The 27,945-nt window shown below is 47.3% G+C and overlaps 1 protein-coding gene across 3 annotated transcripts; it reads left to right on the forward strand.

The window, feature by feature from the left end:
• Positions 1 to 8,695: 8,695 nt before the first annotated feature.
• exoc1 (exocyst complex component 1) lies at positions 8,696 to 27,725 on the forward strand. Of its 3 annotated transcripts, none has more exons than XM_034530581.1 (19): positions 8,696 to 8,748; positions 9,630 to 9,762; positions 9,851 to 9,981; positions 10,059 to 10,218; positions 10,960 to 11,147; positions 19,820 to 20,047; positions 20,158 to 20,290; positions 20,398 to 20,507; positions 21,546 to 21,695; positions 22,479 to 22,587; positions 23,141 to 23,185; positions 23,474 to 23,637; positions 24,000 to 24,113; positions 24,216 to 24,295; positions 24,396 to 24,624; positions 26,403 to 26,586; positions 26,665 to 26,864; positions 26,951 to 27,145; positions 27,242 to 27,725. In XM_034530581.1, exons 2-19 carry the CDS (start codon positions 9,639 to 9,641, stop codon positions 27,392 to 27,394), a joined length of 2,697 nt encoding a protein of 898 aa, XP_034386472.1. In that variant the 5' UTR covers positions 8,696 to 8,748; positions 9,630 to 9,638; the 3' UTR covers positions 27,395 to 27,725. The 3 variants fall into 3 exon arrangements, with proteins under 3 accessions (XP_034386472.1, XP_034386474.1, XP_034386473.1); XM_034530582.1 differs by lacking the exon at positions 8,696 to 8,748 and adding an exon at positions 8,755 to 8,943; XM_034530583.1 differs by lacking the exon at positions 23,141 to 23,185.
• The last annotated feature ends 220 nt before the right edge of the window (positions 27,726 to 27,945 follow it).

A 27,945-nucleotide genomic window follows, 5' to 3' on the forward strand; every position in this document is an offset into this window, starting at 1 on the left:
ACAGCACCAACGAGGCCGACTGGAGGAGGGAGTGGGAAGGGGAAGTCCTCCTGAGTCACCACACAAACCTCAGTGGAGGAGTGGGCTTCCTCTTCTCCAGGTCTCTTATCCCGGTCTCACTGGAGGTCAAACACATCATCGAGGGGAGGTTGTTTTTAGTTAAAGCACGGTTCGACCTTTTTACTGTTGTTTTTATCAATGTGTATGCTCCAGCAACCGGTGCAGAGAGGAAGCTGTTTTTACAAAAAGTTAATGATGTTTTAAATGGCTGTGCCTCGGAGGATTTTTTATTCTTGGGGGGGGATTTTAACTGTACGGAAGATGATTTAAAGGACCGTAACCACACAGAGCCACATCCAGCTTCACAGCAGGTTCTGAGGAGGCTGGTCCATTCTCATGGCCTGGTGGATGTGTGGAGAAGGATGCATGCCGACTGCCGACAGTACACATGGTCCCACTTTAGGGAGGGGAGGATCTCCTCAGCCAGGTTAGACCGTATTTATGTTTTTAAGCACCATTTTAATATTTTTAAAATGTGCAGTATTGTTCCTGCCGGTTTTACTGATCATTCTTTGCTTTTATGTCATGTTTTTATTAGAAACATTTTACCCAAGAGCGCGTATTGGCATTTTAATACAACTTTAACTTTTGATAAAACATTTAGAGAGGTTCTTATTTATTTCTGGGATGTTTTTAGGCTGAGGAAGAGTGATTTTAGTAGTCTTAGGCAGTGGTGGGACCGTGGTAAGATTGAGATTAGGCTTCTTTGTCAGCAGCATACTTTCAACGTCACCCGAGACATCACCAGATCTATGAAGGACCTGGAGACTGATATAGTGGACCTAGATAGTTTAAGTGAGTCCACAGGAGATCGAGGACATATTGAAGTCCTCAAAGGAAAAAAGGTGGCTTTGGCCGACTTGTTAGACGTTAAAGTTCAGGGTGCACTGGTCAGGTCCCGATTCCAGACCATCGCGGAGATGGACACTCCCTCTGGCTTCTTCTTTGGCCTGGAGAGGAAGAGTGGGCAGAGGAGGGTAATCCACTCACTGTTAGGAGACGCAGGGCAGCCAGATATGGAATCAAGCCAGATCAGGAGGCGAGCGGTGGACTTTTACTCCTCCCGGTATACCAGTGAGTACAGGGAGGAGGAGTCTTTAATGCAGGGGTTCTGTGGGGAGCTGCCTCAGGTCTCTGAGGACATTAATGAGGAGCTCAGCAGGCCCATAAGCCTGCAGGAGCTGAAGGCTGCCTTGCAGGGCATGCAGGGACGGCGTGCTCCCGGCCTTGATGGCCTCCCTGCCGAGTTTTATAAAGCGTACTGGGAGATACTTGCTGGGGACATACTAGATGTTTTTAATGAGAGTCTGGCCTCTGGTTCCATGCCGATGTCCTGCCGGAGAGCAGTGATAACACTCCTGCCAAAAAAAGGAAACCTGCAGGACATCGGAAACTGGCGTCCTGTGTCTCTGCTGTGTGTGGATTACAAGCTTCTGTCCAAAGTCTTCGCCTCCAGGCTGAGGGAAGCTATGGAGCAGGTCATCCATCGGGACCAGACCTATTGTGTACCCGGCAGGTCCATGGTAGACAATGTCTACCTCATTCGGGATGTTTTGGAGGTCTCCAGCTCGTTGGGTATTAACACTGGTCTGATTTCTCTAGATCAGGAAAAGGCTTTTGACCGCGTTGAACACAGCTTCCTCTGGAAAGTCCTGGGGAAGTTTGGGTTCAGCGCTGGCTTCATAGCTAAGATCAAGGTGTTGTACAATGAGGTTGAGAGTGTGCTGAAGATAAACGGCAGTCTGTGTGCTCCTTTTAGAGTGGGTAGAGGGGTCCGGCAGGGTTGTGCTCTGTCCGGGATGCTCTATGCACTCTCCCTGGAGCCCCTCCTTATCAAGATACGCTCTAGCCTGCAAGGACTGGTTTTACCTGGTTTTAATGAGAAAATGATTTTATCGGCTTATGCCGACGATATTGTTGTTTTTATTAAGGACCAGAGGGATGCAGACCTTTTAACTAACATTGTAGAGGGTTTTAGCAGGACATCGGCAGTGAGGCCCTCGCTGTCGGTGAATGGTGTGGCGGCCTCCCAGTCCTTCCCCAGAAACTAGTGTGGAGGAAGGACGGTTTTAAATATCTTGGGATATATCTTGGACAAGAAAATGTGGTCCAAAAGAATTGGGAGGGCGTCACAGAAAAGATCGAGGGAAAACTTTCCAAGTGGAAGTGGCTGCTCCCTCAGATGTCTTTTAAAGGTAGAGCACTGGTTTTAAATAATCTTATCGCATCCCAGCTGTGGCACCGCCTAACATGCCTAGACCCTCCCTCGGGCTTTCTAGCCAACATACAAAAAAAAATGGTGGATTTTTTTTGGGAGGGTCTACACTGGGTGCCACAAGGGGTGCTGTTTTTAGCCAGAGAGGAGGGGGGACAGGGCCTGGTCCACCTGGCCAGCCGGACAGCCACTTTTAGAATTCAGTTTGTTAAAAAATACCTGACTAGTCCGGAGTTTTTAGTGTGGCGAGATGTGGCCAGCTGCATCCTCAGACGTGCTAACAACCTGGGGCTGGATACTGCTCTGTTTTTAATGGATTCTAGCATTTTAAAGTTAAGTGGGCTGCCTCCGTTTTATCAGGGTGTTTTTAAGTCGTGGGCCCTTTTTCCTCGTGAAAGATGCCCACAGTCTAACTCTCTGTACTGGTTGCTGAGAGAACCATTGATTCACAGGGCCAAGCTGGACATCAGCAGCAGCGTCACCCCTGGACTGACGGGGGCGCTGCTGAGGTCGCGGACCCTGTGCCTGCAGCAGCTAGTGGATGCAGTGGGGCCGACGCTGAGCGACCCCCCGGCCCTGGGCGCTCTGCTGGGTCTGCATTCCGTCCGGGTGGCGAGGAGGCTCCTGGAGCTGTGGGGACAGAGGCTGACCGGGAAGGAGAGGAGCCTCCTCATGGACTACAGCCGAGGACAAGTCGAGCCGGACCCTGCAGACCCTTTCCCCGAGATCTCCCTGAGCCCGGTGCTGGGGGAACTCACCGGCCCCCTGCTTGCTACGACGTGTCCAGAAGCAATGACATTACACAAAGCGGACAAAAAGACAGTGTATTTTAATTGTGTCAAGAGCACCAACAGGTCCGGACTGTGCAACAGGCCTCCCACTGTGTGGTCAGAGAGACTTGGACATTGCGGACCTGGGCCACAGTGGAGGATTTTATATAAACCTCCCCTCAAGAAACGAACGGCCGACCTCCAGTGGAGGATTTTACACGGTGCTGTCGCCTGCAACGCTTTTATCTCTGTTCTTAATCCCGCTGTCCTGAGCCGGTGCTCCTTCTGTGACCTTCGAGAGACTATCTACCATGTTTTTACTGAGTGCAAGAGACTTTCAGGTTTCTTCGCTCTTTTAACATTGGTTTTTAGTCTTTTTAATGTGTTTTTTACTGAGAAGGTTTTTATCATGGGAGTGGCCTACGAAAGAGCAGAAAAGGAAAAGTGGCAGCTCCTCAACTACCTTTCTGGGGAAGCCAAAATGGCCATTTATTTAACAAGGAAAAAGCGAGTGGAGAACAGGGAGGGGCAGGAGGCCGGGGCAGTGTGGCTCTGCAACATCAGAGCCAGACTCTGGCTGGAGTTCCGGTTTTATAAACACATTGGGGACTTGGCTGCTTTTAAACAACGTTGGTGTTTTAAAAACCTTGTTTGTTCTGTTGTGGAAGAGGAGCTGGTGTTTGCGAAGTTTTTTATCAGATGATTTATTTATTTTTTAACAAAACCTGTGATTTTTGAAAAAAGAAAAAAAACACACAAATGTAAAATTATGAATGTGTGAATAAAGGTTTTTTCAAAAATCAAAAAATCTCTCTCCCTCTCTATGTCTCTCTCTCTCTCCCTCACCCTCTCTCTCCCGCTCTATGTCTCTCTCTCTCTCTCTCTCCCTCACCCTCTCTCTCTCTCTCTCTATGTATCTCTCTCTCTCGCTCTCCTTCACCCTCTCTCTCTCTCTCTCTCTCTCTCTCCCTCTCTATGTCTCTCTCTCTCCCCCTCTCTCTCTCTCCCTCACCCTCTCTCTCCCTTACCCTCCCTCTCTCCCTCACCCTCTCTCTCCCTCTCTATGTCTCTCTCTCTCTCTCTCTCCTTCACCCTCTCTCTCTCTCTCCCTCTCTATGTCTCTCTCTCTCTCTCTCTCTATGTATCTCTCTCTCTCCTTCACCCTCTCTCTCTCTCCCTCTCTATGTCTCTCTCTCTCTCTCTCTATGTATCTCTCTCTCTCTCCTTCACCCTCTCTCTCTCTCTCTCCCTCTCTATGTCTCTCTCTCTCTCTCTCTCTATGTCTCTCTCTCTCTCTATGTATCTCTCTCTCTCCTTCACCCTCTCTCTCTCTCTCCCTCTCTATGTCTCTCTCTCTCTCTCTCTCTCCTTCACCCTCTCTCTCTCTCTCTCCCTCTCTATGTCTCTCTCTCTCTCTCTCTCTCTATGTCTCTCTCTCTCTCTATGTATCTCTCTCTCTCCTTCACCCTCTCTCTCTCTCTCCCTCTCTATGTCTCTCTCTCTCTCTCCTTCACCCTCTCTCTCTCTCTCTCTCCCTCTCTATGTCTCTCTCTCTATGTATCTCTCTCTCTCTCTCTCTCCTTCACCCTCTCTATGTCTCTCTATGTATCTCTCTCTCCCTCTCTATGTCTCTCTCTCTCTCCTTCACCCTCTCTCTCTCTCTCCCTCTCTATGTCTCTCTCTCTATGTATCTCTCTCTCTCGCTCTCCTTCACCCTCTCTCTCTCTCTCTCCCTCCCTCTCTATGTCTCTCTCTCTCTCTCTCTCTCTCTCTCTCTCTCTGGGCTCTGAAGGAGGCGATGCTCTGGTTCTAAACTCATGATTTGTGTTTGTTTTTTTTACTTTATTGATTCCTTGCTTGTGTTTGTTTGTTTTGCATCATTTAGTTCTGTTGTAAGTTTTTTAAATAAACAGGAAAATTGTAAACGAAATTGATCGAGAAATAAAGATCCTGGACAATCAATGTGTCCCCCCCCCCCCTCTCTCTCAAACAAACAAAGGAAAGCTCTCATGTCCACAGCGTAGCCTCCACACACACACACACACAGACACACACATGCGCTTGCTTTAAAACAACATCACACACACGACGGCCTAACGAGCAGAGAGCCGTAATGGCCGCGCTCTCGCGCTCACTTCGCTGTTCTTCTTCTTCTTCTTCTTCTTGTTGTGTGACGAGGTCGCCGGAGGAGGCCGGAGGGCAGGTTTGTGTGTTTGTCGTGATGCATTGTGGGTGAAAAGCCACAGCGCGAGAGAGTCGATGTTCCTGTGAAGACGCGTGGGGTTTATTACAGGTGTCTGAAGATATGACCTCACGTATTGGAGAGGACATGGACCAGGAAGGTGGCGTCACCAACTTTTATGATTTTTAATAAAATGATGACCAAAAAATGACTTACTTTGTAACTAAAAATATATTACTTAGTATCTCAAAATAATGTCTTTGTATCTCAAAATAATGGCCATCATGCACACCTGCGGGACAAGTTAAGAGTCCAATTAACCTGAGCTGCATGTTTTTGGACGGTGGGAGGAAGAACCCTGGAGAGAACCCGGAGAGAACCCACGCTGGCCAAAATGATGATCTTATTATCTTAAAAAAAAATGACAAAATATCTCAAAATGATGACTTATTATCTCAGGCATCGTCCCGCATAAAGAATACGGAGTAAAATAAGAATAGGAGCCCACGGTGCATCATCAGAATCAGTTACAGTAGTGGATCATAAATCAACCCGTACACAGAGATTTTAAACCTGTGTTTAATTTTGTTGCCACGCCGACAATAAAACAAACGCAAATCTGAAAACAACAGCGGCGACGGCGTTCTTAAAGGGCTGCACGAAATGCCATCCAGATAGCAACTGATGTCACACACAAATAGAACAGGCTATCAGCCGATGATCACCCGAGTTAATGTCAAACGTAGATTACACAGATGCAATCCCCCCCTCTCTCTTTTGGCCTTTGAACAAAGGGTTATGGTTCCTTTTTGGGGGGTTTCCCAACTTTTCAGGCGATATGTAGTCTTGGTTTGAGTTTTCAGAGACACTGTTGGATATATTGAACAAACACAACACGATCAACACGCCAACGCGTTCCCAAATGTGCAAATGTGGATGTCAAATTGCACGTATACACACATCCTGCGTCTCGACGCCTCATTAGCAAACGGGGTTTCTTTAGTCACGCGTCATTTAATCGCCGACGTCGGCCCGTTGTAGGAAAATAAACGTCAGAACGTGAACTTCTGACATTCACGGAATACGCACGCGGTAAGTGCCAGAATAGCGGAAACCGTCGGGTGAATCATGCCTACAAGCACGGCATGATGAAGAAAGATAATGGTGCTGTGTGTGTGTGTGTGTGTGTGTGTGTGTGTGTGTGTGTCTACATGTACACATGTTGGCTAAAAATTATATTATTTTCATGGACATGACGACCCGAACGAGAGAAATATTGATGTTTTTGAATGATGGAAAATATTGACATTAAACAGGAAATTGCATGAGGGTGAAAAGGAACGACTGACTCAAACTTTATGGAAAGAATGCAACAAAAACACACTAATTACCAGCAAGAGATCACGAAGAAGGATTCTATAATCAAGCCGATTCCAAGGAGTTCTGTTAAAAAGATGATAACTTTATTGCCTCCAAATAGACGGATCTTGTTAAGGAAATCCATGGAATGGAAAAAAAATAACAGAAATCAAGTTTATATCTTTGAATAAATACATTTCTAATGTTCCTCCGGTTGGATTTGACAACTGAGACAAATGCGTGTGTTGTTGTTTCCTTCTTTATTGCTTTAATGACTTGAATGGATCAACTAAATCCTCTTAATTCACATTTATTAGGGCTCATACGAGTAATAAGGCATTCTTAGTCAACTAACACTCACACAACTTTATGGTCTGGATCTGAATCACACGAAAGGCACCACTTTAAATTTTGTGTTTTGCAGAAATGGGCTTTATACTATTTTGGGAAATATTTATTTGAGAATGAAAAAAGCATAAAGAACTTATTATTTGACATTAGTCAATAAATAAAATATAAAAACAAAAATGTTTTTTTATTTCCTCTATTCGATCCTATTTTATTTCCATCTTGTGTTTTTAAATTTTTTATTGTGTCTCTTTTTCTTAATGCTCTATAACCATTTCATTTTTTTTGTGTGTGCGTCCAACAAAAATAAAATAAATGTGCCGCTCGCTGATTAAATATTCAAGATTCACGACTTTCAATGTCAAAAGCTTTCTAGAAGAAAATATGTAAGTCCGCTCTGTTTAAAACGGGCTGCGAAAACTCTTGAATCTGTCAAAATGTCCATTAAAACTCAGATTATAGCTATTTTACTATGAAGGTAAAATATCACGCTGTGCGTTTATTTCCATATTAAAGCGATAACTTTTGCCAGAAGACATCGTGCGACACTCGAGCTCTGGGGGACGTTTGGTGACGTCGACTCGCGGCCCGTAAAAAGACACCGCGGAGGCCTCGGCCGGGATGAGAACCCTATGTTTATCACCCACGAAGAGGATACCTCTGCACAGTGCTGTGAGTTCAGAGGCAGCAACGCACCGTGAAACGTGACGGTGACAGTGAACGCCTCATTCGCCAGCTGGGAAATCAAGCGGCGACACAGAAAAGCCTCGAAGGCCTCAAGTCGTCGCTTGCGACTCTATTTTTATTTCTTTTTTTATTTCCCGGCGCGCCTGTGTTGACATTCAGTCTCCGAGAGCCTTCGTGGGCTTTCGTCAGCAGCTGGTTAATCACTTTTATTGTTGCAGGAAAACAATGAACACGCTGGTGGAAAAACAACAACAACAACAACAACAATGAGCGTTAGAACACAACACAGAAGGAAAAGAGACGTTCAGGAACGAGAAGTTTGATGCAGGTCAACAGTGCCACCTGGTGGCTGAACAAGATTATTTAGAGAAGCAACATGGCGTGTTTCAGATGTTAAAGGTTAAACATTTAAAGGTCAATTAACTCTTTAATTAAAAGACAATAGTCGACACAGTCCGCTTGTCATCGCTTGTAACGTTGCACATTTGCACAAGTCCAATATGTGTTAATTGAGATGGTAAATGAATGCTTACAAAACAAATACGTTATTATTATTAGTTATTCAAATTCTAAAATGTTGTGTACAAGGTTTATCTGCAACCTTATTCAAGGATGAATGTGGTTATTATTCTACTTTAAATTAGTTAAATATCATTATGTACCTGGCACCTGCACAATAAATACTAATATATATATATGTGTACTAATATAGAGACTACATATTGCTATTACATATTATAACAACTGAATTATGTCCATCTCTAGTCTGTGTATATATATATATATATATATATATATATATATATATATATATATATAAATATGTTTCTGTAACCGGGTAAACCGTATTATATATTTTATTTAGTTATTTTATCTGAACTTTGGTTCAGAATATACTTTATTCATAAGAGGCAAAGTCTCCATACCTACAACAACTGTGTATCATCATAATGCTGAAACACAGCACCAATAAATGTGTTATTACCACCGTCTGTGGGTTATTACCACCGTCTGTGGGTTATTACCACCGTCTGTGGTCTGATCGGGCCGGATGTTGACGCTGTCGCAGTCACGTGACAGCCGAACCCGGAAGTGAGAGGGCTGCTGAGCAGGAAAAAGAAAACAAGGTAGGCGACGCTCATGAATTCATGGCTTTACATCTGTGTGTCAGGAATACGGACAGTGTGCACTTCGGTTAGAACGTCACGGGAGATTACTCCGCCGTTAACGGCTCCGCGTCATGGATGCTAACCCGGAAGTATCTTAGCTCTCTCTGAGCTAGCAGGAGCTAGCTAGCTAACAGACACAGAGGACAGACAACAGTGTGTTTTTTTTAAATTTATTTTACGTTCGTGAAACTGCAGAAAAAGTGGAAGATTTCACCGTGTTTTCTTCTTCTTCTTCTTCTTCTTCACATCTAGACCTCATTGAACCAGGTCTCCTTTTATAAAAACTCTCCACCTAGACTGTTCCAATGTGGACTAGATTATCCAGGAAACACTGTTTTATATTTGGGAAGACGTAATATTCTTTTTTTCTTTAACGTATCAATTCACTGCCCCCCCCCCCATATCTAGACCACATTGGACCAGGTCCAGATTAAAAACCACTATACATAGACCGGGGACATGTGGACTAGATTATCCTAGAGATTCTTTCAAACACTTATTTCACCTTTTTTGTTCTATTTCTTTAAGTTGCAAAAAAAAATAAGGAGGACGATTTCACATCTAGTCCACATTGGAAACTAAAAAAACTAATAAATGTGAAACTGGGTTTTATTCATCTCTAGCCTCTCTGGGATAATCTAGTCCACATGTCCCCTGGTCTATGTATGGTGGTTTTTGATCTGAACCTGGTCCGATGTGGTCTAGACGTGGAAGAAAAAAAAAAAGCAGTGAAATCTCCATCTTTATGCAGGTGTTATTTAAAAAGTGAGTTTCAGACAGCGTTATGGCTTTAAAATGTCTCCCACTCACTAAATTCTCTGCTACGTTCTGTATGGCAGCTTCCAGCCATGACGGCCATCAAGCACGCGCTCCAGAGGGACATCTTCACGCCCAACGACGAGCGTCTCCTCGGCATCGTCAACGTCTGCAAGGCGGGCAAGAAGAAGAAGAACTGCTTCCTGTGTGCGACGGGTGAGATTTTAAACACGAATAACTCCACGGGCGATTATTTCACAACTATTTCTGAAGCGTTGTTGTTGTTTTTTGTCGTTCTCCCAAGTTACCATGGAGAGACCCGTCCAGGTTAAAGTGGTGAAGGTGAAGAAGTCGGACAAAGGGGACTTTTACAAGCGGCAGCAGACGTGGGAGCTCCGGGATCTGACGGAGGTGGACGCCAAAGACGCGAGCAAGGTCGGTGAATTCACGCCTCCATAAATTTCAAAAAAAAATTAAAAACGTTGCTCAACGCTCTTCTCGCGGCGTTGCAGGAAAACCCCGAGTTCGACCTCCACTTCGAGAAGGTGTACCGCTGGGTGGCCAGCAGCGCCGCCGAGAAGAACTCCTTCATCTCCTGCATCTGGAAGCTGAACCAGCGATACCTGAGGAAGAAGGTGGAGTTTGTGAATGTCAGTTCTCAGCTGCTGGAAGGTGAGGAAAGTGTGTGTGTGTGTGTGTGTGTGTGTGTGTGTGTGTGTTATTCGAATGAGTCTGGGTTTAATTTCTTTATTAATAGCACGTTTAAAAGTGTTCAGCCTCTTCTTTGTGTCTCGGTTTGGCTTTTCTGTGTTAAACTCTTCTTTATTCTCACTTTTCTCTCTTAAACTTTCTCTGGCCAGAACTTCCTAAAGCGGAAGGTTGGTAGGACTTAACTCCTCCCCCTGACCCCCCCCCCCCCCCCCCCCCCCCCCCCTTCACTCCTCAACATTATAATCTATCTCATGACCCCCCCCTCCCCCCCCACCATGCTCATTTAGAGAATTATCCAACACTAAATACAGACGGGCATGATTCATGTTTTTCAGTCATCATAACACACATGTAGGTCATGTGTTTACCTTCTCTGTTGTTGTTGTTGTTGTTGTTGTTGTTGTTGTTGTTGTGTCCATTACACCTTTTAGTCCATGTGATTATTCACTGAAGTGTGCATTAATATATAATTTGAGTATAACTCATATTGTTTCTTATTTAGTAGTTAAGTTTTTGTACTTTTTAATTTGATTCACAGTGTTGTTATTATTATTTTTTTTATAAAGAACAAACATAAACAAGCTGCATTTATCTGATAGTAGCCGTTCCAGATTGCACTTTTTCCATCTCCTTTTTAGAAGAGTTTTTATTCCCCATCCCATAATGTGTTCTTGGTGCCGTTTCCCCGTCTCGTGTCTTTAGAGTCGGTGCCGAGCGGCGAGAGCCAGAGCGTCGCCGGGGGCGACGAGGACGCCCTGGACGACTACCAGGAGCTGAGCACCCGCGAGGAGCAGGACATCGAGGGCATGATGGAGATGTGCGAGTACGCCGTCTCCAACGCCGAGGGGTTCGCCGAGCAGCTCTCCAGGGAGCTGCAGGTCCTCGACGGGGTGAGAGGAGCTCCTCCTTCTTCTTCTTCTTCTTCTTCTTCTTCTTCTTCTTCTTCTTCTTCTTCTTCTTCTTCTTCTTCTCCTTCTTCTTCTTCTTCTTCTTCTTCTCCTTCTCCTCCTTCTTCTTCTTCTCCTTCTTCTTCTCCTTCTCCTTCCGTTTCCGGTTGTGTGAGTGAGCGTGGTGCGGAGTTGGAGTGGAAGTTCACTGCTTTGGGGTTTTTCTTGTGTGTTTTCCGTCTTCGCGCATGATCGGGTGAGGTACAGAGCAGGTAGTAGTGTGTTCTTGGGGGATTGTGTGTGGGGGGGATGGCGTCCTCTGAGACGTCACGCCCGACCCTCCGGCAGGGAGCCCGGGTCGTTCCGCCGGACAGCAGCGTGTCGGTGGAGGAGGTGCTGCTGGCTGTCGGGGAGCAGGTCGGACACGACAACCTTTCCTTCGCCTCGAGGATGAACAAGGCGGTGGTCGTATTCATGAAGAGCGAGGCTTGTGTCCACCAGCTGGTGGAAAGAGGAGTGTTTATCAGGGACAGCTTTGTGCAGGTGTCCCCGCTCTCAGTGCCCACCACGCGGGTCACCGTCTCCGGTGTTCCGCCGTTCATACCGAACGAGCTGTTGGAGGTTGAACTGCGCAGGTTTGGGAAGTTCGCGAGCGGATTTAAAACGATTAGTTTGGGCTGTAAGGACCCCAAACTGAGGCACGTGCTGTCTCTGAGACGGCAGGCTTTTATGTTTCTGGACTCGCCGACTCAGACCCTGGAGGTGTCGTTCCGGGTGAAGCACCTGGACGGGTCGTACATGGTGTATGCGAGCTCGGGGCAGATCAAGTGTTTTGAGTGTGGAGACGTGGGTCACAAGCGCTACTCGTGTCCGCATAAGCAGCAGAAGAGTGCGGAAGCCCTGGCCGCGGACGCGGCGATCGCTGCGGCAGTCGCCGCGGACGCGGCGGGTTCCGCTGGTGCGGCTGCGGCTGCTCTCGCGGCCGGCCCCGCCGTTGATGCGGTGGACCTCGCTGACGTAGCGGGTCCTGTTGTTGGGGTGGACCTCGCTGACGTAGCGGGTCCTGTTGTTGGGGTGGACCTCGCTGACTCAGCGGGTCCTGTTGTTGGGGTGGACCTCGCTGACTCAGCGGGTCCTGTTGTTGGGGTGGACCTCGCTGACTCAGCGGGTCCTGTTGTCGGGGTGGACCTCGCTGACGTAGCGGGTCCTGTTGTTGGGGTGGACCTCGCTGACGTAGCGGGTCCTGTTGTTGGGGTGGACCTCGCTGACTCAGCGGGTCCTGTTGTTGGGGTGGACCTCGCTGACTTAGCGGGTCCTGTAGTTGGGGCTGTAGTTGGTCCAGTTAGTGGTGCATCCGTTGATGATAATAATTATAATAATAATGTGGACAAGAAAGATCAGAGCGTGTCTCCTGTGGTTGAGAACCTCACTGCAGATGGTACCACAGCACCATCACAGGCAGGCTGTGAAGAGGCAGCTCCAGGTTCTGCGGCTGGAGGTCAGAGCAGAGCCTCAGAGGAAGGACAGGGTGGAGGAGCTGTGTCCAACAGCCAGCTGTCCTGTGAGGCTGAGGACATGGAGTACCAGAGCGGTTCAGATTCTGGATCGGGCTCTGAAACAGGCACTAAAGCCGCAGACCTGTATTCGCTAGAAGAGATAGATGCGTTCTTAGATGAAACCTTCAATAAATCTGCCAATGTGGGCGACTACTTCAGTGATATCGAGAAGTTCATCCGGTCTGCCGGGGTGGTGCAGAGACAGGTGGGGCTGGATCTCTTAAGCGAGCGGAAGAGGTTTCGTCTGAAGAAGCACATCACATTACTGAGGAAAGTCACGGTAGGAAGGAAGGGGGCGAGAAAGGTTAAAAAACGCAAAGTAAACAGTTTATGATCATGTGTCACACTGGTTTTTTCCTTCTGTTTCTTTGTATTGTCTTGTTTCCTTTCTATCCTCTCACCTTCCTATGCAGAGCTTTAATTTAGGGTCTCTAAACATAAATGGGGGGAGGGATGGGAAAAAAAGGGCGTTAGTAATGGAAGTTGTTAATCAAAAAAGGTTAGACGTCCTCTTTTTGCAGGAAACTCACACCACTCCAGCAGATGAAGTGGACTGGGGATTATGGTGGGAGGGCTCCTGCACCCTGAGCCACGGCACCAATCTCAGTGCCGGGGTAACTGTGCTGTTCAGAACAGCGGCTAATGCCGCAGTTCTGTCCGTCACAGAGGTGGTGAAGGGTCGCTTGCTGTTGGTGAGGGCAGAGATAGAGGGCTCGGTCTACTGCTTTGCCAACATATATGCACCTAATCAGGGGCCAGAGAGAGCCCGCTTATTTACGATGCTGCAAAGCGAGCTGCAGAGCTGCCAGCAGGAGCAGCTGATCATCGGAGGGGATTTTAACTGCACTTTAGACTTCGCTATAGATAGGAACAGTGGGGAGCCACACCCACAGTCAGCTCAGAGTCTCCATCATGTCATCACACAGTTGGATCTGTTGGATACATGGAGAGTAAAACACCCACAAAATAGGCAGTACACTTGGGTTAGGGTCACCAACAACAGGATAAGCGCAGCCAGGCTGGACCGAATCTACATCTCACATAGTCTCAGTTCTAGGATCAAAAACAGCACCATTAGTCCAGTTGGGTTCACCGATCACCACCTCGTCAGTCTAGTTCTGATGACCTCACCAGGTGAAAGGGTTCATTCTTACTGGCATTTCAATGATAAACTGCTGCAGGATAACACTTTTTGTCAGAGTTTTAGGATTCTGTGGCAGCAGTGGAGAACTGAAAAAGTTCGTTTCAATTCTCTGAAGCAATGGTGGGATGTCGGGAAAGCACAAATCCGTGTGTTCTGCCAGCAGTACACCGCAAACACCACCACGAGAATTAAGTCTGCTGTCAAAGACCTGGAAGCCAACATAAAGAGCATCGAGGAAGGCTTCCAGAGAGACCCGGATCCCGGTGCAGGTCGACTGCTGAAGGAGAGGAGGTCGGAGTTGAGCTCCTTCCTGCATGAGAGGGTGAAGGGAGCCCTAGTTAGGTCCCGTTTTCTCCAACTGAAGGACATGGATGCCCCAACTTCGTTTTTTTTCAATCTGGAGAAATCGACGGCGCAAAGGAAGCGAATGGCCTGCCTGAAGCTCCCAGGAGGCAGGGTAACCACTGACCAAGGAGAGATGAGAACCCATGCTGTGGATTTCTACGCTTCTCTGTTTGGGGAAGAGCAATGCTGTGAGGAGAGCCGTAAGGAGCTCCTGGAGGGTCTTCCACAGCTCAGTCCTTCAGAGAGGACGGCGCTGGATGGAGAGCTGACCCTGGAGGAGCTGACGGCTGCAGTGAAGCAGATGTCTTCAGGAAAGACTCCGGGAATTGACGGCCTCTCCACGGACTTCTTTAAACAATTCTGGGACAGCGTTGGTTCTGACTTACATTGTGTGTTGGTGGAATGTTTTCAAACAGGATCACTACCTGTTTCCTGCCAGAGGGCGGTCCTCTCCTTGCTGCCCAAGAAGGGCGACTTGGCTCTTCTTAAGAACTGGAGACCAGTGGCCCTGCTTTGTACAGACTATAAGGTGCTTTCCAGAGCCTTGTCCAACAGACTAAGAGACTACCTGGAAGTAGTTGTAGACAGTGACCAAACATACTGTATCCCAGAGAGAACAGTCATGGACAATATTTTTCTAATGCGTGATGTGCTTGATGTGTGTAAATCCCATGATGTAGATGTTGGCATTGTTTCACTGGATCAAGAGAAGGCTTTTGACAGGGTTAACCACACTTACCTGTTCTCTGCACTTAGGGCTTTTGGGCTTGGTGAGGGGTTTGTGGCTTGGGTGGGTTTGTTGTATAAGGGTGCTGAATGTATGGTGAAGATGGGAGCTGGGCTGAGTCGACCGATCCCTGTACGGCGGGGGATAAGGCAGGGTTGTCCTATCTCAGGGCAGCTGTACAGCCTTGCTTTTGAGCCACTGTTGTGCAGGTTGAGAAGTCGACTCGCTGGGTTTTCACTGCCTGGGTCTTCCAGTCTTTGTCGTCCCCTCGCTGTGTCTGCGTATGCTGATGATGTAAACATCTTCATCAGGGACCAGGGAGATGTTCACTGTCTGAGGGATACTCTGTCTCTTTATGAGAAGGCTTCATCTGCACGGGTGAACTGGGAAAAATCTGAAGCTTTGTTGGTGGGACAGTGGAGACAGCAGATTGTGCCTCACCTGCCTGCAGGGCTCCAGTGGGGGAAAGAGGGACTAAAGGTGTTGGGTGTGTTTTTAGGCTCTGAGGAGTATCAGAAAAGGAACTGGGTGGGAGTGAAGGAGAAGGTGTGTGCTCGGTTCTCTAGGTGGAGATGGTTACTGCCCCAGCTGTCATATAGGGGAAGGGTTCTGGTTGCTAATAATTTGGTTGCCTCGACTCTTTGGCACAGGCTCATTGCGCTGACACCACCAAGTGGCCTCATGACAGAGATACAGAAGTCTGTCGTGGACTTCTTCTGGTCTGGCCGGCACTGGGTTCGTGCGGCAGCTCTCTATCTGCCAGTGGCAGAGGGGGGGCAGGGTCTCATCGATATCCAGTCTAAGATTGCCTCTTTCAGACTTCGGACTACACAGAGGCTGCTCTATGGCTGTGGCCCCAGCTGGATAGATGCTGCTCGACTGCTACTGAGAAGAGCCGGGCGGTTGGGGTATGACAAACAGCTTTTTCTCTTACAGCCTGAAGTAGTGGACCTGTCCGGTCTAACGCCGTTTTACAGCTCTGTTCTGCAGGCCTGGCATGTTCTTAACATCTCACGTGAAGCGGATGAGACTCCGGGCGTGTGGCTGCTGGAGGAACCTTTGTTCTTCAACAGTTTCATAAGCACTCAAACACTGCAGTCTGCCAGTATGCGAACGCGGCTGAGAGAAGCCGGTTGCACTAAGATGGGACACTTGGTGAAGATGTCATCAACAGCCTCAGGCATGGCCACCTTCAGGCAGAACGCTAACATCACGTCTGTCAGGCTGACTGACAGGATGGTGGAGGAGGTCTGTGCCGCACTGCCGCGGCACCTAAGAGCTGCTGCAGGAAGTCGTGCTTTGTCTGACCGGTGGGATGAAGGGATGGAGTACACCCCCCCCACCCTGCTCATTGCCCCAGCTGTGGGGGACTGGCAGGAGGGGGAGAATATGCTGCTGACGTTCGCAACCCCTCGTCTGGGCAAGTTTCAGGCGGTAGGAAAGAAAGCCATCTATGAAGTGTGTGTTAAGGTTGTGAACTTGCGCTCTCTGGCGGTGTTGAAGGAGTCGAGGTGGATCGAGTACCTTGGCCCAGCTTCGTCCCCAAAAGGCAGCTGGAGGTGCTTGTACAAACTTCCTATTGAGAAGCGGACGGCAGACCTCCAGTGGAGGGTAGTGCACGGGGCTATAGCCACGAATAGATACCGGGCACACCTGGATCCACACATTGGGGAGGAGTGTTTTTTCTGCTGTGAGGCGGAAACCCTGGAACACCTGTTTGTTCAGTGTCCTCGGCTCTCAGGCCTTTTTGAGCTTTTGAAGGGATGGTTTCGGGGTCTTGGAGAGGACTTTTCTTTCACTTTGTTTATTTTTGGGCCGAAATATTGCACAAATAAGAAGGCTGTCCACACACTGGTGAACTTTGTGTCTGGTTCTGCCAAGTTGGCCATCTGGTTGACACGGAAGAATCGAGCAAGGGGAGCCGGCAGTGAGGATCCGGTGAGGGTTCTAAAGGGACTGCTGAAAGCCCGACTCAGGGTGGAACACGCCTACTACCAGGCTGTGGACAATGTACAGGTGTTTAGGGATAAATGGACTACTGGGAGCATGCTATGCTCAGTGGGTACTAGTGGTGAGCTGCTGGTACATTTTTGAATTTTGGAGTTGTTTATTTTTTGTTTGCGTTTTTCTTTGGTTATATATTTTTTTGTTTGTTTGTTTGTTATTTGGTCGTATGTTTGTTTGTTGTATTTACGTGGTTTTCAATGAAGGTGTAGAGTGTTCTTGCTGTTTTCTTGCGATAGTGGAATAAAGGACTCTTAAACCTCTTCTTCTTCTTCTTCTTCTTCTTCTTCTCCTTCTTCTTCTCCTTCTCCTTCTTCTTCTTCTTGTTCTTCTTGTTGTTGTTCTTGTTGTTCTTCTTTTTCTTGTTCTTCTTTTTCTTGTCTTCTTGTTCTTCTTCTTCTTGTTGTTCTTCTTTTTCTTGTCTTCTTGTTCTTCTTCTTGTTCTTCTTCTTGTTCTTCTTCTTTTTGTTGTTCTTGTTGTTCTTCTTTTTCTTGTATTCTTGTTCTTCTTCTTCTTCTTTTTGTTGTTCTTGTTGTTCTTCTTTTTCTTGTATTCTTGTTCTTGTTCTTCTTCTTTTTCGTGTCTTCTTGTTCTTCTTCTTGTTGTTCTTCTTTTTCTTGTCTTCTTGTTCTTCTTCTTGTTTTTCTTTTTCTTCTTCTTCTTCTTCTTCTTCTTTTTGTTGTTCTTGTTGTTCTTCTTTTTCTTGTATTCTTGTTCTTCTTCTTCTTCTTTTTGTTGTTCTTGTTCTTCTTCTTTTTCGTGTCTTCTTGTTCTTCTTCTTGTTGTTCTTGTTCTCCTCCTTCTTCTTTTCCTCCTCCTCCTCCTCCTCCTTCTTCTTTATCTTCTTCTTTTTCCTCTCCTTCCTCCTCCTCCTCCTCCTTCTTCTTTATCTTCTTCTTTTTCTTCTCCTTCCTCCTCCTCCTCCTCCTTCTTATCCTCCTTCTTTTACTTCTCCTCCTCCTCCTCCTTTTTCTTTTTCTTCTTCCTTCATCGTTTCTCCTCCTCTTTATATTTCTTCTTCCTCTTCCTGCTCCTCCTCCTCCTCCTTCTCCTCCTTCTCCTTCTTCTTATCCTCCTCCTACTCCTCCTTCTTCTTTATCTTCTCATCCTCCTTCTTATCCTCCTCTTCTTCCTCCTCCTCCTTCTCCTCCTCCTCCTCCTCCTCCTTCTTAACCTCCTCCTCTTTTTTCTTTTTCTTCTTCCTCCTCCTTATCCTCCTTCTTTTTCTTCTCCTCCTCCTCCTCCTTTTTCTTTTTCTTCTTCCTCCTCTTCCTCCTCCTTCATCGTTTCTCCTCTTTATTTTTCTTCTTCCTCTTCCTGCTCCTCCTCCTCCTCCTTCTCCTCCTCCTCCTCCTCCTTCTTAACCTCCTCCTCTTCCTTCTCCTCCTTCTCCTCCTCCTTCTCCTCCTCCTCCTTCTCCTCCTCCTCCTTCTTATCCTCCTTCTCCTCCTCCTCCTTCTTATCCTCCTCCTCCTCCTCCTTTTTCTTTTTCTTCTTCCTCCTCCTCCTCCTCCTCCTCCTTCTCCTTCTTATCCTCCTCCTCCTCCTCCTTTTTCTTCTTCCTCCTCCTTCTCCTCCTCCTCCTCCTTCTTATCCTCCTCCTCCTCCTCCTTTTTCTTTTTCTTCTTCCTCCTCCTCCTTCATCGTTTCTCCTCTTTATTTTTCTTCTTCCTCTTCCTGCTCCTCTTCCTCCTCCTCCTCTTCCTTCTCCTCCTTCTCCTCCTTCTCCTCCTTCTCCTCCTCCTCCTTCTTATCCTCCTCCTCCTCCTCCTTTTTCTTTTTCTTCTTCCTCCTCCTCCTCCTCCTCCTCCTCCTTCTCCTCCTCCTCCTCCTTCTTATCCTCCTCCTCCTCCTCTTTTTTCTTTTTCTTCTTCCTCCTCCTTCTCCTCCTCCTCCTCCTCCTTCTTATCCTCCTCCTCCTCCTTTTTCTTTTTCTTCTTCCTCCTCCTTCTCCTCCTCCTCCTCCTCCTCCTTTTTCTTTTTCTTCTTCCTCCTCCTTCTCCTCCTCCTCCTCCTCCTTCTTATCCTCCTCCTCCTCCTCCTTTTTCTTTTTCTTCTTCCTCCTCCTCCTTCATCGTTTCTCCTCTTTATTTTTCTTCTTCCTCTTCCTGCTCCTCCTCCTCCTCCTCCTCTTCCTTCTCCTCCTTCTCCTCCTTCTCCTCCTCCTCCTTCTTATCCTCCTCCTCCTCCTCCTTTTTCTTTTTCTTCTTCCTCCTCCTCCTCCTCCTCCTCCTTCTCCTCCTCCTCCTCCTTCTTATCCTCCTCCTCCTCCTCCTTTTTCTTTTTCTTCTTCCTCCTCCTTCTCCTCCTCCTCCTCCTCCTTCTTATCCTCCTCCTCCTCCTTTTTCTTTTTATTCTTCCTCCTCCTTCTCCTCCTCCTCCTTTTTCTTTTTCTTCTTCCTCCTCCTTCTCCTCCTCCTCCTCCTCCTTCTTATCCTCCTCCTCCTCCTCCTTTTTCTTTTTCTTCTTCCTCCTCCTCCTTCATCGTTTCTCCTCTTTATTTTTCTTCTTCCTCTTCCTGCTCCTCCTCCTCTTCCTTCTCCTTCTCCTCCTTCTCCTCCTCCTCCTTCTTATCCTCCTCCTCCTCCTCCTTTTTCTTTTTCTTCTTCCTCCTCCTCCTCCTCCTCCTCCTCCTTCTTATCCTCCTCCTCCTCCTTTTTCTTTTTCTTCTTCCTCCTCCTTCTCCTCCTCCTCCTCCTCCTCCTTCTTATCCTCCTCCTCCTTTTTCTTTTTCTTCTTCCTCCTCCTTCTCCTCCTCCTCCTCCTTTTTCTTTTTCTTCTTCCTCCTTCTCCTCCTCCTCCTCCTCCTTCTTATCCTCCTCCTCCTCCTCCTTTTTCTTTTTCTTCTTCCTCCTCCTCCTTCATGGTTTCTTCTCCTCCTCACCTCCCCCCCAAAAGGCCAACATCCAGTCCATCATGGCGTCTGAGAAGCAGGTGAACATCCTGATGCAGCTGCTGGACGAGGCGCTGGGCGAGGTGGACACCATCGAGGGGAAGCTGAGCAGCTACGAGGAGATGCTGCAGAGCGTCAAGGAGCAGATGGACCAGATCTCCCAGAGCAACCGGCACATCCAGATCAGCAACAGCAACAACGTCAAGCTGCTGGACGAGATCCAGTTCCTCGTGGTCAGAGGCACATTTTGGCGTTCCCCTTAATAATTCCAATGCGCCAAAAAATTCAACCGATCCCATTTTTACCCTTTTTTAAAAAAAATTTTACTGCCTCCCCGCTGTAGAACTACATGGACCTGTCGAAGGGGCACGTCAGAGCCCTGCAGGAAGGAGACCTGACCTCCCCCAAAGGCATCGAGGCCTGCATCAACGCCTCCGAAGCGCTCTCCCAGTGCATGAACGTGGCCCTGAGACCCGGTCGGTTCGCCCCGTCCGTCCACCCGCATTCGGCCCCCGTCGGGCGAATTATTTTATTATTAAGATTTTTCTCAACGTGATGTCCTTTTTTATTTCCTTCCTCGAAGGCCACGAGAAGCTGATGGCCGTGACGCAGCAGCAGCTCCTGTTCGCCGAGCTGAGGGACACCTTCGCCCGCCGCCTCACCAACCACCTCAACAACGTGTTCGTCCACCAGGTAACGGGGAGCTCCGAGGGGCCGAGGCGGTCGCTGTAGACGAGTATGAGGACGTTCAATATTTAACATAAAATATATCTATATAAATATATAGATATATATATCGGTTCACTGAGAATTTTAACTTTTTGGTACTTTGCTATCAAACGTTTATTATTAAATGATTAATTTAGTTACAATGTCACAAAAAAGGAAAGCGTGTAATCCTTAAAACACTTTTAGCGGCTTTAAATGAATAATACTTTTTTTCCATTTTTCTGTCCAACAAAGCCGAGCGAGCAGCTTTTTTTTTTCTTCTTTTCAGCGGATTTACGAGTCGGACATTTTGTCGTCTTCACCTCCTCCCCTCCTCCCCTCCTCCCCGTCAGCGCTCTTCCTCTCCTTGTGTCGTTTCCTTCCCTTCTTCCTGTTCTTGACTCAGTGTTGTGCTCACTTTGACCCCCCCCCCCCCCTCCTCTCTCTCTCTGTGTCAGTTCAACCACTTCAGTCACTTCAAAATGACCATCCCTCAGTTCTATAGGTCCTCCTGTCTGTCACTTCCAGTGAGTACCCCCCCACCCCCCACCCCCCCAGCCCCCCCCTCTGCTACTGTTTGACCTCTCACACCTCCCTCCAACTTACATGAGACCTCCGTCCTTCCTTTTTGCCTCTTTTACATCTTGCATGGGATGCGTTTCTAACCACTTAACATCTGACGGCTCACCGCTCATCTTCCGGAGGGGCTCCGGTTGTTGTTGTTGGTGTGTGTGTGTGTGTGTGTGTGTGTGTGTGCGTGTGTGTGCGCGTGCGCTCGCTAACTCGACGTGTTGAACTGGTGTGCGCGTCTGCTCTGCGTGCACGTCGGCGATCAGCAGCAGAAGAAGAGAACGACAACGGCAGAAGAAGTTGTCGTTTTTTGTTTTTTTTTACCGTGACGACATTTGTTTGTCTTGTGGTCGTTTTTTTTTTTTTTTAAAGGCGCCGTTGTTGATGAGTAAACATCCCCCGGCTCAGCCCGCTAACGCGCATCTTTTCTTCTTCTTTTCCCCCCGCGTCCAGGGCCACGACCAGAGCTCCACGCTGTCGCAGCACACGGCCGAGCTGAGCCTGCCCAAGCACAGCCCGCTGCACCGGGACCTGCTGCGCTACAGCAAGCTCATGGAGTGGCTGAAGAACACCCACCGGGAGAAGTACGAGGGCCTGTCCAGGGTCAGTGCTGCACGGGGCGCACCGGCGTGTCGGAGGGAAATGCAGACGACAACAAATCGCACATCTTTTTATTTTATTTTTTTCTAATAATTTATTTATAAAACAGAGATAAATGAATATCTGTGCAGGAAGAGGCAAAAAGCCAACTGGGCTTGTTTGAAGCCTCCACATATATATATATATATATATATATATATATATATATATATATAATATTTAAAACTATACAACGTTTTACAAAATTACAAACAATGTGGTTCCTCCACAACAACAAAAATACCACAATCACAATTTTTTGTTAATTACATTTTGGTCAGAGGAAACTTTTTTTTTCCTTCTCACAACTTTTTTTTTAATAATGGAAACTTAATAATAGCTGATAATTTGTGATTTTTTTTGGGGGGGGGGGTGCAAATTTTTACAAAAAAATAATACTTTATAATTTTCTTTCTCTGAATATTATTATTATAATATATATATATATTATAATAGGCAATAGTAGGCAAAAAATAATAATTATATATATATATAATATATATATATATATATAAAATAAAAATGACAGGTTTTATTGTATAGAATATATACAGAAATAAATACACTCGATGGCTGAAATCCAGACCGTAAATATTATCATTAATGGGGTTGAATTTCGTAAAAATCTTATAAGAATTATAACTCCAGCCAGGAGACGGTCAATCGTGCAGTAGTTATTTAAATGTTGAATTATTTCCCTTTTAATGCTCAAGGCGCGATGTTTTCCATCCTTTTCTTTTCTCTCAGACCTACGTCGACTACATGAGCCGACTTTACGAACGAGAGATCAAAGACTTCTTCGAGGTGGCCAAGATCAAGATGGCGGGCACGGCCAAGGAGGCCAAGGGCAAGTTCGGTAAGAGCCAAAGCCCCCCGGAGCGCGCTGGTCTGACTGTGTTTTAATATCTCCAAGTAATAACTTGTTTTTGTCTTCTTCTCCCTCCTCTTATTTTTAAATTCTTTTTTCTTCTTCTCTGTACTCAATGAGAACGTCACTCGCATCTCTTTTAAATAATATTGGAAGTATAAATAAGGAAATCCTGTTTTTTTTAAAAAACTTTTTCCGCATATTCTTTCCCCAACTAATGTGCGCTTGTAAGATGCTTAAGCCCCGCCTCTCGTTTTTGACGCCGCTCATGAAAAATGGACCTGGATTAAAATCTGAAGAGATTGATTTTTTTTTGTTTTTGTTGTTGTTGTTGTTGTTGTTTGTGCAGAATTATAGTAAACTCTGCTTCCTGCATTCTGTGTCCGAGCTGCCGGCTCACCTCACGGGCTTAAGCCACGCAGTGCACGTCAGCGTATATATATATATATATATATGTAACTGTGTGCCCCCCCCCCCCCCCCCCCAACATGCTGCATGTCTAACCTGTCTCTGTCTCCGATGCCTCTCTAACCGGCTGCAGCCACGCTTCCGCGGAAAGAGAGTGCTCTCAAACAGGAAACGGAGAGTAAGTACGAACGAGCTAACCACTCCGCCGCACTATAAGGGAAACGCACACACACACACACACACACACACACACACACACACACACACACTTTCAGGCCATTACCTCGCCACGCACCTCTGCTGATTCCCGAGATGAAAGCCAAACCTTTTTTTTTTTTTTTCTTTTGGGGGTTCATTTTGTCCGCCGCCGCCGTATTGCGTTGAAATAACCGTTTGATAACTTGACCTTTTTGACACCCCCCCCCCCCCCCCCCGACTAAACGCCGTCTCCGCCGCGCTGTGCTAGGCCTCCACGGCAGCTCTGGGAAGCTGACGGGCTCGACCTCCAGCCTGAACAAGCTCACCGTGCAGGGCTCCAACAGCCGGCGCTCCCAGTCGTCCTCGCTGCTGGACATGGGCAACATGTCGGCCTCCGACCTGGACGTGGCCGACCGGACCAAGTTTGACAAGGTCTTCTTTTTCCCTTTTTCACTGAAATGTATAAAAGTGATGCAAAAAAATGGGTAAAACGATGGAATCTGCATATCCAATATCGTAAAAACAATTAAAGGCTCCACGCGCATTCTCTGCAAACAGCCTCCAGTTCAGATTCTGGTTCATGCAAATTATTATTATTAATATTATTATTTTGTGTGTGTGGGGGGCGGCGGGACTTTTAAAATGAGAAATGTAGAAAAGTGTTCTTGATGAAATTTCACGATTTTTAAGCTTTTTAAATGGCCCGGGAAAGGTTTTCACATGCTTCTTCCTGTGATGAGTATTCCATATCAACTCCAATGCAGTTTCCTGTATTAAATGCTTCTCTCACGCAGATCTTCGAGCAGGTCCTCAGCGAGCTGGAGCCGCTGTGTCTCGCCGAACAAGACTTCATCAGCAAGTTCTTCAAGCTGCAGCAGCACCCGGCCGTCCTGCCCCCTCTCGCTCAGGTAAGCCTCGCTCCCTCGCTCCCTCGCTCCCTCGCTCCCTCGCTCCCTTGATTTACAGTTCATAGTTTGATCGGTTTTCGTCCACGTTTCTCGTCTTTCCAGCCGGAGCCGGAGGAGTCGGACGGAGGCACGCCGTCGAGGATTCCTCGGCAGGCCGAACACAGGCAGTCTCTGTCCTCCGAGTGAGTCGCTCCACGTCGCTCCCCCCCCCACCCCACGTTCGCTACATACGTCTGCGCGTTTCGTCCGTTAAATAACCCCTTTGTTTGTTTTTCCCCAAAGGAAAGACGTTGTGCGGCTGATGATGAACAAGATCTTCCAGAGCATCGAGACGGAGCTCAACAGCCTCATCGCCCTGGGCGACAAGGTCGACAGCTTCAACTCCCTCTACATGCTGGTGAAGATGAGTCACCACGTGTGGACGGCGGAGAACGTCGACCCGGCCTCGTACCTCAGCACCACCCTGGGGAACGTGCTGGTCACCGTCAAGAGGAACTTCGACAAGTGCATTGTGAGCAGAGTCCCCAGAGTATGCTTAAAGGGACAGTTCACCCCAAAATATAGATACAAAAAGACACTTTTTATGTGGTGTTATTTATCGATGCAACCGATGAATAGAAGTGACCATATGTGGACTGTGGTGGAGTGACGTAGAGTATACATCTCTGATTGGGGCAGAGACCTGTCAATCACCTAATAGCCCCGCACTAAAGGATGCCCATTTAGTCTATTTGCTAAATGAACATCACGCTGTATTGAAGAAGACTTGAAACTAGAGATTGAGACCAAAAACTAATGTTTACAATGTTTACTGAGGGAATAAATCAAGAGAAGTAGAGTCATTTATACAGACTTCTATACAACCAGAGGAGTCGCCCCCTGGTGGTCAGGAGAGAGAATGCAGCTTTAATGCATGAAGCATAGACTTCTATACAACCAGAGGAGTCGCCCCCTGGTGGTCAGGAGAGAGAATGCAGCTTTACCACATGAAGCATAGACTTCTATACAACCAGAGGAATCACCCCCTGGTGGTCAGGAGAGAGAATGCAGCTTTAACATATGAAGCATGGACTTCTATACAACCAGGGGAGTTGCCCCCTGGTGGTCAGTAGAGAGAATGCAGCTTTAACACATGAAGCATAGACTTCTATACAACCAGAGGAGTCGCCACCTGGTGGTCAGTAGAGAGAATGCAGCTTTAACACATGAAGCATGGACTTCTATACAACCAGAGGAGTTGCCCCCTGGTGGTCGGGAGAGAGAATGCAGCTTTAACACATGAAGCGTAGACTTCTATACAACCAGAGGAGTCGCCCCCTGGTGGTCAGGAGAGAGAATGCAGCTTTAATGCATGAAGCATAGACTTCTATACAACCAGAGGAGTCGCCCCCTGGTGGTCAGGAGAGAGAATGCAGCTTTACCACATGAAGCATAGACTTCTATACAACCAGAGGAATCACCCCCTGGTGGTCAGGAGAGAGAATGCAGCTTTAACATATGAAGCATGGACTTCTATACAACCAGGGGAGTTGCCCCCTGGTGGTCAGTAGAGAGAATGCAGCTTTAACACATGAAGCATAGACTTCTATACAACCAGAGGAGTCGCCACCTGGTGGTCAGTAGAGAGAATGCAGCTTTAACACATGAAGCATGGACTTCTATACAACCAGAGGAGTTGCCCCCTGGTGGTCGGGAGAGAGAATGCAGCTTTAACACATGAAGCGTAGACTTCTATACAACCAGAGGAGTCGCCCCCTGGTGGTCAGGAGAGAGAATGCAGCTTTAACACATGAAGCGTAGACTTCTATACAACCAGAGGAGTCGCCCCCTGGTGGTCAGTAGAGAGAATGCAGCTTTAACACATGAAGCATGGACTTCTATACAACCAGAGGAGTCGCCCCCTGGTGGTCAGTAGAGAGAATGCAGCTTTAACACATGAAGCATGGACTTCTATACAACCAGAGGAGTTGCCCCCTGGTGGTCAGGAGAGAGAATGCAGCTTTAACACATGAAGCATAGACTTCTATACAACCAGAGGAGTCGCCCCCTGGTGGTCAGGAGAGAGAAGGCAGCTTTAACACATGAAGCATAGACTGCTATACAACCAGAGGAGTCTCTCCCTGGTGGTCAGGAGAGAGAATGCAGCTTTAACACATGAAGCATAGACTTCACTCTTCAGAACCCACGATAGTCCCACGCTCTTTTTGATTTTGGCGGTGAACTGTCCCTTTAAGGCTGTACGCATATGCTGCTATGTATTTTAACTACTTTTTTTTTTCTCTCTCTCAGTCGGCTCAGATCAGACAGATGGAGGAAGTGAAGATCTCCAAGAAAAGCAAAGTCGGCATCCTCCTCTTTGTCACCGGGTTCGAGGAGTTTGCCGAGCTCGCCGAGACGATCTTCCGTAACGCCGAGCGCCGAGGGGACCTGGACAAGGCCTACGTCAAACTGATCAGGGCCGTGTTCGTGAACGGTGAGACCACTATGTGGTCTTGATTGGCTTGTAGGCTCTCCCTGCAAACAAGTTTATTTGTTGTTGTTTTTTTAATAGTGGAGAAGGTCGCCAACGAAAGCCAGAAGACGCCGCGGGACGTCGTGATGATGGAGAACTTCCACCACATCTTCTCCACGCTGTCACGTCTGAAGATCTCCTGCCTGGACGCGGAGCGGCGGGAGGCCAAGCACAAGTACACGGACCACCTGCAGTCCTACGTGATCAACTCTCTGGGCCAGCCGCTGGAGAAACTCAACGTGAGTCGGGGAGACGTGGCTGAGTTCTTCCATTCTTCTTGGGGTTGTATTCAATGCAATGATCTGCTCCCTCCCCCCCCCTGCAGCATTTCTTTGAAGGAGTCGAGGCCCGCGTGGCTCAGGGCGTCCGCGAGGAGGAGGTGAGCTACCAGCTGGCCTTCAACAAACAAGAGCTGCGCAAAGTCATCAAGGAGTATCCCGGCAAGGAGGTGAAGAAGGGACTGGACAACCTCTACAAGAAGGTGGACAAACATCTGTGCGAAGAGGAAAGTCTGCTCCAGGTGAGGACGTTTTACATTTTTTAAGTGTTGTCAAAGCCGCTCCTCTTCCTCGCGTCTGAAACCACCTCCCCCGTGTGTCCGATCGGCGTCCACCAGGTGGTGTGGCACTCCATGCAGGACGAGTTCATCCGCCAGTACAAGCACTTCGAGGACCTGATCGGCAGGTGCTACCCGGGATCTGGAATCACCATGGAGTTCACCATCCAGGACATGTTGGAGTACTTCTCCAGCATCGCTCAGTCCCATTAGTCTCGCTGCCGCTGTGTAATTTTGCCCCATTGAGTCCCTTCCTGCCTCAAATTGTCCGATGATTCACTAGCTACTCACTAACCTGTATCCTGTACTGTTTGTTTTTTTTTGTGTTTTTTTGGACGATGAACATTTCATGTGTGTGTGTGTGTGTGTGTGTGTGTTTTAATGAAAGGGATTTGTACACTTGACTGTGTGTGTGTGTGTGTGTGTGTGTGTGTGTGTGTGTGCTTGTTTCTTTGAACAGTTCCGCCCTAAATACTTAATCGTTTGTTCTATTTTCATTTATGCCACATGTACATAATAAATTTGCTGCTGCCGATCCATTTAATGACGTGTCGAAAAACGTGTCGTTATTTTGTTGTTAAGATAGATGGATAGATACTTTTATTTATCCTGCAAGGGGAAATTTCTCAGGTGAGAAATAATAAGAAAAATGTACAATATATAAAAAAATGTAATTAGGAAAAATGCACAATATATATAAAAAAATTAAATAGAATAATATTTTATTTTATTTTTATTTTAAGCACGTATTTATTCCATTGTTT

Source organism: Cyclopterus lumpus, chromosome 4 (genome assembly GCF_009769545.1).
Source record: "Cyclopterus lumpus isolate fCycLum1 chromosome 4, fCycLum1.pri, whole genome shotgun sequence".
Lineage (NCBI taxonomy): Eukaryota > Metazoa > Chordata > Actinopteri > Perciformes > Cyclopteridae > Cyclopterus > Cyclopterus lumpus.